This window comes from Elephantulus edwardii, unplaced genomic scaffold (genome assembly GCF_000299155.1).
Source record: "Elephantulus edwardii isolate Elephantulus edwardi_28Jun2011 unplaced genomic scaffold, EleEdw1.0 scaffold00013, whole genome shotgun sequence".
In the NCBI taxonomy this organism is placed as follows: Eukaryota; Metazoa; Chordata; class Mammalia; order Macroscelidea; family Macroscelididae; genus Elephantulus; species Elephantulus edwardii.
In genome coordinates, this window is record NW_006399763.1 from 14,875,201 (window position 1) to 14,887,979 (window position 12,779).

The 12,779-nt window shown below is 35.0% G+C and overlaps 1 protein-coding gene across 1 annotated transcript in view; it reads left to right on the forward strand.

Moving 5' to 3' along the window:
* Positions 1 to 12,779, forward strand: part of ASCC3 (activating signal cointegrator 1 complex subunit 3) — a 451,184-nt gene that overhangs the window by 350,986 nt on the left and 87,419 nt on the right. Inside the window, exons 34-35 of the mRNA XM_006881191.1 lie at positions 3,556 to 3,667; positions 3,836 to 3,970. Coding sequence (XP_006881253.1) covers positions 3,556 to 3,667; positions 3,836 to 3,970 — 247 coding nt within the window. The remainder of the gene's footprint in view (positions 1 to 3,555; positions 3,668 to 3,835; positions 3,971 to 12,779) is intronic.

Sequence of the window (12,779 nt, forward strand, 5' to 3'; positions counted from 1 at the left end):
TCTGATTAGCACTTATTCATTAAAGAGCCGCATATTACAGTGGTGGTGTTGCTGTATACTGTCAAGTCGGAACCAACCCATAGCTGACACTCCAGTGGTTTTCTTTTTTTGTTTTGGGGTTTTTTGTTTGTTTGTTTTCTTTTTGGTTTTGGTTTGGTGGGGTTTTTTTTCCAGTGGGTTTTCAGAGGCAGTCAATCACACAGGAAGAAATTGCCCATCCTTCTCCCACAGAGCAGATGGTGGCCATAAACTGTGTACTTTCGGGATTGCAGTACAGCTTCTTGCCACCAATTTTGTTAATTTCTCTTTTCAATGAAAACATATTCTTCTATTAATGGTGTCCCGCTTTTTGTATTTTTAAATAAATGTTTATCATTTCTTTACTCCACATCTTTCTTTTTGAAGAAAATAAGGAAACTTGCCAGTGCTCCTCCATCCCTTTCAGGTGGTGGTGGTCTTTTGCCTTTCTTCTCCAATCAGAGATTACAAACCCTCTTCTTTCCAGGCTGTAAAGATCCCTTTCCTCTTTATAGATACATTCAGGGCTTTCAGTGATGAGAACCTGTTCTTTGGGAAAGGGAAAGATAGGCAGATGTATAGTCTCTACATGGTGGCCTTTAGATATTACCATGACTGCGTGCAGTCCTTTGCCCTTTTGCCAACCCAAGACCTGATTGTCATAGAGCTTTTCCAAGAACCCGAGTATTGCACAGAGGACCAATTAGTTGGATTTTATGTCCTTCATAGTTTTATTATATGAAAAAGACTATGATATCAGGATAGGAAGAAGACTCATCAACATGCTGCATTATACAGATGACACAACCTTGCTTTCAGAAAGTAAAGGTTTCAAGCATACTGAAGAAGATCAAAGAATATAGCCTTCAATATGAGTTACATTTCAATATGAGTTACATTTAAATATCAAGAAAATAAAAATTCTCATCAACTGGATCAATAGTCAACATCATGATAGGTAGAGAAAAGATTCAAGTTATCACTCCTCCCCCTCCTCTTTCTCTTGGACTTGGATCAGGCAGCAGCCAGGTTCTATAGCTCAGCCATGGCCCAAATCAAGGCTCGGGACCTTCGTGGCAAGAAGAAGGAGGAGCTTATGTTAAAACAGCTGGATGATCTGAAAGTGGAGCTTTCACAGCTGCATGTCGCCAAAGTGACAGGCTTCTAAGCTCTCCAAAGTCCGAGTTGTCTGAAAATCCATTGCCCGTGTTCTCACTGTTATTAACGAGACTCAGAAGGAGAACCTCAGAAAATATTATAAGGCCAAGAAGTACAAACCCCTGGATCTGCGGCCCAAGAAAACACGTGCCATGAGCCAAAGGCTCAACAAGCATGAGGAGAACCTGAAGACCAAGAAGCAGCAGCGAAAAGAGCACCTGTACCCTCTGCAGAAATATGCAGTCAAGGCCTGAACTTCTTAAATAAATAAAACACAAAACTAAAAAAGAAAAAAGATTGACATTATCAATGATTTTATTTTACTTAGATTCACAATGAACACTCATGGTAGCAGCTGTTAAGAAATCAAGACTTGCTGCATTGGCAAAATCTGTTGTCCAAGACCTCTCCAAAATGCTAACCATCGAAGTGCTTGACCTTCAGTGTCAAACCTAAAGTGCACTGAAAAAAGTCATGGTATTTTCAGTTGACCTTCAACAAGATATATTAGCACAGTAACTATAGCAACAAGCATGGTAGAAATCATGAGGGTGATACAGGGCAAAGTTCCAATCTGTTGTTCACAGGGTTGATATGATATAGTCGACTCAATAGTACAGAGAAACAACATACTCAACTTTGTAAATAAATCACAGTAATACTGAAAATATTGAAAAATTATGATTAAAATAATAGTACAAAACAACAAGTAGTTTTATATGCAAAACTAAACAGAGCTGGACTCATGTGTTTTCTATATTTGAGGCTTCATTGGAATGTCTTTTGACCTGAAATTTCCTTCTAGTCATTCAAAACTCTCTGCTATGGAGTCAATTTCGATTATTAGCAACCTCTAGTGGATTTTCAAGCCAATAACTCTTAGTAGAGGGATATTTTGCATCTTTTTCCTGCAGAACTGTTAGTGAGGTTGAACCACTGGAGACACACTGCATTTTGGTTACCAGTGTAGCATGCCACAGACTTGAACTTTATACACAATCTTTGGTACTGGAAGATCAACAGTTGACTAAATTTTCTAAAAGAACTCATCTTCCTCCCAAATTAATAGTTCTTTGAGCTTTTTAAAGTGACTGGGGATGTTATCAGATGAAGTTACAGGATTTATAAATAAAAGAAATTTATACATTTAATATGTAATTTTAGTGCATAGATGTTTAGATTTAGGCAATGCTAGTTTTACATTGAAGAGTTAGTATTTCCTCAGTAGTGATGCAAGATTTTATCTCTTTACCTTACATATTTATATCATCCTCTTCTGTTGTTGTTGTTGTTGTTGTTATGAGCCGTCAAGTTGCCTGCAACTCATAGTGACCCTGTGTACAACAGTGCTAAACGCTGCTCTGTCCTGTGCCCATCACTGTCTCCGACACACCTATCCCAGTTACCCCAGTCACTGAAACAATCCACCTCATAGAGGGTCTTCGCCTCCTGTGCTGTCCTCCACCCTCCCAAGCATGATGTCCTTCTCCAAGGACTGGTCTTTCCTTGCAACATGTCCAGAGTATGTCACACGAAACCTCAGAATCCTTGCCTCCAAGGAGCAGCCCAGTTTAACCCTTTCCAGGATGAACCTGTTTGTTTTCTTAGCAGTCCATGGTACATTCAATACTCTTCTCCAGCACCACAGCTCAAAGGCATCAATTCTCCTTTTCTCCTCCCTAGTCATTGTCCAACTCTCTGATGCATAACAAGTGATTGCAAAGACCATGATCTGTATTAGGCACACCTTAATCTCCAGAGTGACACCAGTGCTCTTCACTCTGGAGAGATCCCTAACAGCAGCAGACTTTCCCATCACAATACATCTTTTAATTTCATGGCTGCTGGTACCAAGAGTGTTGACTTTGAAGCCAAGCAAACGAAAGCTGTTAAAAATCTCAATCTCTTCACCATCCATCCTGATGCTGCCAGTGGTGAAAATCTTTGTCTTCTTGATGTTGAGCCTCAGTCCATAAAACAGGCTGCAGTCCTTGGCCCTCTGCAACAAGCGCTTCAGGTCCTCCTTAGTTTCAGCAAGCAGGGTCGTGTCATCTGCATAACGCAGATTGTTGATGGATCTTCCACCAATCCTGATGCCACACTTCTCCTCATAGAGCTCAGCCTCCCAGATAATACGTTCTGCTTATTGGAATGATAATTACAGTAGTTTTATTTTAGTGATTTGTCACACATGAAAAATATATTTGATATTCTTTAAAAAAATGCATATAACTTAGCACGTTGCTGCACACTTTTAAATTGACAACAGTGCTTAGAAACACATTATTTTTTCGATGTATTACCGTCATTTGCAGCAACGTGTTAAATGATGGTTTTAATTAAAAAAATGTAAAACAAATAACTTTGCTTGTTTTCTAGCTACTACAACTTGGGTGATGTGAGCCATGATTCTGTGAACAGATTTCTGTCAAATCTCGTTGAGAAGTCCCTGATAGAATTGGAACATTCCTATTGTATTACAATTGGAGAGGTAAGAGTCAGTATGTGTGTTCTAGTTTTAAACATTGCCCAGCTTTTTAACAATGGATGTTTGCTTCTAATGATAACCAGTCTTAATATAATTCTTGAATAACAACTTGCAATAAAGCTTATTCATTTCTGTTGTGTTTTATGTCATTTTGTATTTTCTTTGAAATAGGATAATCGAAGTATTGATCCTCTGACATATGGCCGAATTGCCTCCTACTACTATTTGAGACACCAAACAGTTAAAATGTTCAAGGAACATTTGAAACCAGAATGTACTCTTGAAGAATTGCTTTTCATTCTGAGTGTAAGTTTTATTGTGTAATTGGATTATTTTATTATATAATTATGTTATTTTAAACCCTTTTAATTTAGCTCTAAATTGTTGCCATCACATTCCTCTCAATACTTGGCAGCAACTATTTATGTTCTTTTGTCAAATAAGAGCACTACAAAGTAACATTTCTGGACCAGACTTCTCATAGATATAATGATCACATAATTTATCATCCAAACTCGGGTCTTTAAGAGAGTCAGAGGTGTTAATATTAGTTTATAAACCATAATGATAATAGGCAAAAACTGGGCTTTCCTCAAAAATCCAAATATGATCACCCTCTTCTTAGGTCTAGTACCTTTTCTGAATTACAATTAAAAGCTTTTGTCATTGCTTTTCTTGAGTGATTCTTACTTTTCCATGCTGTTACAGAAATTTTATTATGTAAGGAATCACATTAAAAAGTTCTCTTACCAATTAACTATTACCAATAAAGCTGTTTAACTATCCCCTCACCACACCACAGGCTCAAAAAACACTAAACTTTTTGTGATTTTGAGATAAGGAGAAAGAAGCCATCAAATTGGAACTATGTAGAGCAAATAAAAGCAGTTGAGCTAGTGCTGGTGTTTCAAACACCTATTCCCATTATCCTTCTTTTTTGCCATGATAATACCCAATAAAATTACAGTATGTTTTGGGGCAATTTAGTACTAAAATTATAGTCACTATCTGTATCTCATTTTACTAAGATCCACTAATGTTTCTAAAATAATTCTTTAAACTGTAAAAGTTCTAGAAATTTTTCATATTCTGTGATAACTTACTGAAAAGCTTTTTGTTCTCCTGAATATTGATTTGAACACACTGTAAATTAATTTGACAGTGAAGTTTTGTTCATTTTATCTTAGACTACATGTTGTATTTGTCTTTGGCTTTTTGATTGTAAAGATTTTTTTTTCAGGCTCTCTTAATTTTTGTAGCTTCCATTATTAGCAATAACAAACAAGTAGGCAACTAAAGAATTGGAAAACTGTTTAAAACATTGATTTATTTTCAGCAAGCATTTAAAAATACATATTCTTTCTGTCCAGTTAACATCAAAATATAGTATCAAGTGATTATCACGATCATGCGTGATTATAACTGATGGTTTCTTAATCATGCCTTTTCATAATTGGTAATTGACACATTCTTGTAGACCCAACTTGAGAGAAGTTATGTGTTGAGAATTTCAATCTCTTAGCCACAAAGTTGCTTTTATTTCATTATATGAAATGGAATTCTTATGCTTTAATAATTGTATATATTAATATCAATTACTCTGCAATAAGAATTAGAATTTAAGCAAGAATATTTAATTTATTGCCTTTCTAAGTTACTAGAAAGGACCTTTCCTTTAGAATATAAAATGGAAAATAGTTGATTAGATAATCTTCAAAGGTTTTCCGTATGTTTTTGTTTTTCTTGAATTATTTTAAAATACTGCCCTTTTATTTTTTTATTTTTGTTTGAATGAAAGTTTACCAAGAAAATTCCTTTTTCTTTCAACCATTGATAGAAGTTTAAACTGTAATTTAAATTTCTTTTATTTCTAGTATCCATAATCTGGTCATACCTGTCCCACCTCTTCCCTATAATTTTAATTTCTATTTATCCTACATGCTCCCTTTATACTCCACTGTGTAAGTATGTCACAGTGTAAAAAGAGCAAGGCCCATGTGGAGTTGGCCATAACTGACCTTTACTAACTTCATAAAAGGAAACTATCCCCTTCCACAGTATCAACAACACAAAATCAATCCCTATGAGGACAGACGTGTCACCTAAGATCCCCTACCACTTCTTACTCATCTCAACACCGATATTCTTTACTGTATCTGAAATCCAATGTGATAGCTCACAGACTGTACAGAAACCACATATCTAAGGGAAACATAGGTCAATAAGAAGATCAAGAGATTCTAAACCAGATTAGTAACAGAATTACAGTCACTCATTCAGGACAGTTTCTCCTATGAGCTCGCAGGCATGTCAGCCTGGACCTTCATGGCTTTAGATCAGTCCTGCCAGTCATGGCTCTCCACACACCACTCCCTGCCTCCCACGTTCTTCAGTTGTCCAACAAATGTAGGCAAAGTTTCTTTGCTCTAGTCCATGGGTGGGTTACAGTCTCAAGGTTAGCACCATCTCATGTTGGGTCTCAGGTCCTCTGCTTCAGCTGCTGTAGCTATGGTACTGGTCCTGAATGATGACTTAGGTTCTCTTGATTGCTCTTTACTGGTGGTGAAGGTCCTCCTTTTGCTGCTGGATCTGCTCAATTTAATGACGACACTAGCCAATCCCCTGTGGATTGATGAGACTGGCCAACCCCCTTGTGGACAGGTTAACGCGCCCTATTCAAATATTACCACCCATCTACATGGCAAAGCCAAAGTCAATGGCTAGGAAAGCCATTTTGAACACTAAACTCTTCACACTACACATAGGCGTTTAGACCTGCTGTTGGTTCTTCATTATGCGCTGTGTCCAAAGTGATTGAACATCAACCAGTTCTTTTTAATAATGTCATTGGGTATTGCTTTCCTTTTCTTTTGATGCTTCCTACATTAGTCAGTGGTCTTCCTTTCTTCCTATTGAATCCTTAAATATTACATTTTGAAACTTGATTTCTTTTCCCCTCAGTTCATATACTTTGATAAATATCAATTGCTTTCCCATTTGACTTGCTAACTTTAACTTTTTGCCTGTTATAATATTTTATTTTCTTGAGCTGTGCTTTGAAATCTTCTGTTCAATTATTTTCATCATTTCTTCCACTTGCTTTAGCTACTCTGCATTCCAGAACAACTTTCAGAGTCTATTCAGACTTTTATTTTGGTCTCTTCTTTCTTGTCTTCTTATTGACCTGTGTTTCCTTCAGATATGATGTCATCGCACAACTTGTCTGGTCTTTGGTCATTAGTGTTCAGTGTGTCAAATCTGTTCTCAAGGTGATCTCTAAGTTCAGATGAGATATACTCAAGATCATACTTTACTCTTGTGTACTGGTTTTAATTTTCTTCTACCTCAAATCCAGCTTGCATATGTGCAGTTAATGATCTCTTCTGCAGCTGGTCCTTGGCTTTGTTCTTACTGATAATGTTGAGTTTTCCAGAGTCTCTTACCACAGATGTTGTCAATTTGACTTCTCTGTACTTCATCTTTTTGCATAACTTCTGGCATCATAGCAGCACACAAGCCACCATACTATGTCAAATTGGTAAGCAAGTGATAAACATAGAATATAGGCAAAATCTATATTAATTCAACAAGGACTAAAATTAATTTATTAATAATAAAACTAGCATGGAACTGAAGGAGATGATGACATTTTTCTCCTTTTCTTTGGTGTAATAATGATGGTCTTTCCTTTAGTTACAGATCAGGGAATTTAAGGATTAGGATTGAGCCTGTGTAGCATTACGCTGTAATTCTGTTAACTCTCTAGATACGTTAGCAATGTTTTTGTCCTTACATAAATTGAGAGATTTATTGTTTTAATTCAGCAGTCTGTTGGTTGGACTTTTGAGTACTAATTCCTGTTGGTTGTTATGCTTACTCAGTTTAAGAAAATGTACCTCTATTTTTATCCTCTTTATTGTTGTTGTGTGCCATCAAATCAAAACTAACCTATAGCTGATCCTCCAGCGGGTTTTCAGAAGCAATGCTTGGCACAGAAGTAGATGCTCATCCCTCTCCTTTAGAGCAACTGGTAGATTTGAAGCACATGCCCTTGAAATTGCAGCGCAGCTTCTTACCACTAGGCCACCAGAGTTTGTTTGTTGTTGTTTTTTCAATCACTAGTAAACGCGTCTTGATATTTCTATAAATATTTCTTCTTTATTGGTAAAAATTTAAATTGTTTCTGACTGACCTTGTTAAATGTCATTGTTCTATGTCATTGTGTTTAAATGATTTGAAATATACCAAACATTATGTTGAGACTCCTTTACTTTTATTCTGGAATAATAATCTGATTACATGAGTCTTGTATTTCCAGTACATCAACTTTTACTACTCAAAAAAAAGTAATAATAATGTAAGAGCTTTCTATTTAGCACTGACTATAAGCTAAACACTTTATATACATATCATGTTCAAGCATCTTTTCATGGTGTGAATATAATAGCAAAATCAAAGTTTAATGATGTTAAGTTGTTCTAGGTCCAACAGAAAATGTTTAGAGCTCTTTTGTTCTCTTTTTTATATCTTATTTTTTCTCCTAAATATATTATGTCCAGCTGTCAAAAATGTTAATGTACTGAAATACATAGCTATATACTTTGAAACAGCAAATTAAAAAATGGAGTTACTCTTAAAATTGTATATGTGACTTTTAAACCTTGAATTATACTTACCTAAAAGTTAATGTTAATTACTAACAAATAATTATTTCAACACTACTTTCTTTTTTTTTATTTCAACATTTCTTATTCAAGACATATATTTTAAGTTTTAAACGTACTGATGCTATTTTGTAAAGGTTAGGTATTTTCCAAGAACTTTTGCCAAGGTTTTTTTTTTCTTTTTTAACACCATGAATTAATAAGCTTCATAATTAAGGCAGTTGCTTCACACCTCTATTGTTAACCAGTGACATTACATCTGTCTTGCTCTATTGATGCCCTCCTCCTACTTATTGAAGCATTTAGCAGTTTTGGCAACAGGGATTACATAGCATGGAGTAAGGAGACTAATTAGATATAAGTGAAAATCCTGAGGGAAAATGACATTTAAAAAGTAATTTGAAGAATCCCTTAATGATGTTGGCACTGAAAACTTAAATCTAGACAAGAAGAAAATGGCTGTCATCATGGCATGCCAGAATCATGGATTTGATATAGTCACTGGACTTTTAAAAGTTAGCCTGTTTTCATAGAATAATAGAAGTTAAGAAATTTCAAAGTTATGGCAAATGTATTTGTTTAAAGCAGGTATTTCAGAACATAGGATCTGGAATATTGATTGATACTTTTGTAAGAAAGTTAAATATGTTGCAAATGTGTTCTGTTTCTAGAATGGTCAGTAAATTTCTTAAGGAATGTATTGAGTTGTTTTATTCCTTGTGACTACCCAGAAACATGAGGTTATATATCAGATATCCAATTTGAAAAGTTGTGAAATTCCTTTTCTACAAAGTGTTAGATATTGACGGAAAATATGAGTTTAATATATCATTATAAAGTAGAACTCTTCCAAATTTTACAAGTATCAGTGCAATATTTTTAACTATTAATACTCTGGTTTGGCAGATCTCTCGTCTGTTATCTTTAAACGCACACTAATTCTTTGACTTTTTTGCAAAACATTTTCTGTAATACAGAATTTATAATGCATTTATTTTTGTTCCATTTGGGACACAAATATAAATCTTTTTATTACAAATTATAAAAGTACCTTTCTTAAACATGAGCTTGGAAGAATGAGCAAGAGCTGCTACAGCTTTTTTTTTCTTTTTAGAAAAGAATGAAATTGAAACAGAATAAATAAAAAAGGCAAGCCAGAATTGATAGAGGACCTGGCATATAAAATTAAAGAGTTGATTAAAAGAAAAATTAAAGGAAGGCAAGGTTAACCGAGTAACAGTGAACACCACCAACCTAATGGCCTTCCATTTCCAAATAACCTCCTGCCAGTCACAGGATCCCATCTGCTACTCTTTATTGTCTTCCTAGTGGGGAAACCTAATGGGATATCTTCCAGGGTTTGTGAGAAGAGCTTCTCCAAGCCATAGGCAGGGGAGCTGCCTGGCATCTTTTGGAAAGGCACAGATGGCCAATGTCTTGGGGGGAAGGAAAAGTATCTCTTTACTTTTCTTAGACTCTTTTCTTTGAGATAGCCCTGTTCTCCATTATTTCTTAGCTGTTTCTAGCTTTCTGTGTTTAGAAACTTTCTTCAGTCCGGGGAAAAAAAAAAAAAGAAAATATTCTTGGTAATGTGTCTGGCTCATTTATGTCTGTTGTTGGCATTTAGCAATTTGAAAGTTTTTAACCTGATTATGATTCAGTGAGGATAAAATGTGTTAGTATTATTACTTGCAATTTATCTTTCTTAAATATTCCTTTTAAAAGAAATATCCATTTTGATACCCTTAACTCTTCCACAGAAGATGTACCATCAGTTACTACATTTCTAAATATTGGTAATTAAATTGGGTTCTTAATTAAGAAATTAATATAGATACCTAAGTATGACTGGCTTATCCCCCCCCATTACCTGGTTTAGCATCCTCATTTTTTAAAAAAAGGCAAAGGGTTAGGAGAACCCACCTTCTTTTACCCAGGATGACACAGTTATCATGGAAAATTAATATTAAAGATTAAATCCTAATAGGAAAGGAGCAGATTTGGAATTAAAGCTCTTACTTCCCAGCAGTCTCTTAAGTATCTTTTCCTTCTTCCATCTGCTCTTTGTTTTTTCCTGTACTCTGTTTTGCATTATATTTTACCCTTTGTTTAAATATACAAAGAAAAAGATGATACATATAAAAAAAATGATCCGTTCAATCTTCTTAGCCTAAACTACCTATAATAAAAAATACTTTTGGTTAGACAGTATCTGTTAAGACTTGCTAAGTGTTAAGTGGTAACATACAGTGCACTTGAGAGAATAAAAAATAAGTCATTACCCTTTTTTTAAAGGAAATTTGTGCTAGAGTCTAAAGAACCTATAAGAAACAAAAGCAGGAGGCAGCGAGACTTAGGGTGGGGAGGAGTATTAATCTCCAGACTCACAGAGTTTGGTGGGTGAAGGAATTAGGAAAGATCCATTAGAGATCTGAATAGATGGGGTAATAGTGAGCATAAATCAGTGGTGATAAATTTTATAAGACACAATATGTGGGACTGATCATAGAAACACAACGTGAATGGGGGGTGGAGGAACCCATACATAAAAAACCCATAAAACTAAAAGAAAAAATTGTACTGAATGCATACGTCTGTATCTATTTCTGCTGTTTATATATCACACTGACATACTTACAATGACTTTCAAGTCAGTTCTAATTCACAGCAACCGTCCTTGGGATTTCTGCGGCTGTAAACCGTAATGGAAGGAGGTGGCCCATCTTTCTCCCTCAGAGACAACTAGTGGTTAAAACCAACAGTGAAGTACAGCCTCTGGATAAGCAACACAGGTCACTATGGGCTATACCAGCAGAGCTCCCTCCCCTGTATATTACACACTCACTCACTGTCTTTGAGGAGAAACTCCCTCGTAACTGACACCTCTGTGTTCCAAAGATGTATATAGCAGGGGAGGAGATTACCCATCCTGTTTCCTGTGAATCTGCTAGAGGATTCAAACTGAGAGATGGGAAAACTCTATCCAAGGTACACCACCAGTGCTTTCCTATCTGTCTGCCTGTCTATCTATCTATCTAACGTCATTCAAACAGAAGATTTGATGACATTACCATCTCTGAATTCTTTGGCAATGTTAAAGCATTATTGGAATATATTTATCATTAGCAATAGTTCTCTGTCTATTTTAATGTCATCACTGCTTTCAATTGTCATTATACAGTCATAATTTTGCAATGAAAATAATATTTAAAACTGTTATTTTGTGGTAAGAATTTTTTTTTCCTGAATTCTAACCATATTAGTTACTCTGCTTTGGCTAAGCCAAATATTATTTAGATTTTAAAAATAAATGGAAAAATTTAATTTGGGCAAACATTTAAAATATAATTTTTAAATACTAGAGATTGGTTGCTGCTCAGAATATTTGTATCCTAGTAAATGAGTCTAAAATTAGTATTAGGTTTCCATTGATCCAGCAGGTGGAGCAGTTCATATATCAGTGTTAGACACTTCTTCCATTGATAATGGTGATTTAAAAGGTTCATGGTCCCTGTCATATCTTTCCAATATAGGTAATACCAGCTGACTGTGCTTGAGTATCATTTTTGTATATCAGAGCAAAAGAAGAAGTTAATAGCCTAACATCTTCCGTAACCTCTGAGATATTTAAACAGAGTTCTATATTACATTAGTTTACAAACATAGAATTTTATTGCTCATAACTTTGAGCATTTCTTCATGAGTATGTTGGCTCTCTGAATTTCTTCCTCTGTGAAAGGTCTATCCATGTCTTTTATACATTTTGTAATTGGATTATCAGACTCTTTCTTATGGAGACCCTATAGTTTTCTGTAAATTATCATTATGAAACCCTTAGCTGAGATGTCATTGTATAAACATAGAATTTTAAAAGGAAAGAACAATAATAGAAATGCCCCTTAGTGCTGAGAGAGAAATTATCTTTCAGGTTAACTAACTTGTGATATCTTTATTTTTACAACATAGAAATAATAAAAATACTACATGCTGAGAAAAATAAATACCAAAAACCCACTGACATTTTATGCCAACTCATGACAATGCACCAAGTTTCTGAAGCTGTCAATCTTAATAGGAGACTGTTGTCTTTTTCCCATAGAGTGGCTAGTCAGTTCAGACATCAGTTTTTCAATTAGTAGCCTAACAGTTAAGCAGCTACCTCACAAGGATTCCTGATAAGAGGAGAGGGAGGAAAAAGGGACACATAGTTTCAGATAATTTTTTTAATTCTTCATTGTACATATGGTGAGAAAAAGCCATTATCAATTGTTTTATTTATACTACTTTCATCTATTTCTTTATTTTTAATGACAAGAGTATTATTAGTTTCTTAATATATAATTAGAGATTCTATATATTTCCTTATGTTGTTGTTGATAGGTTATTAATTATTTGCCCTCTTATTAATTGGTATCAAACAACAGTCACCCCCATGCTTTAGTCCATGTTGT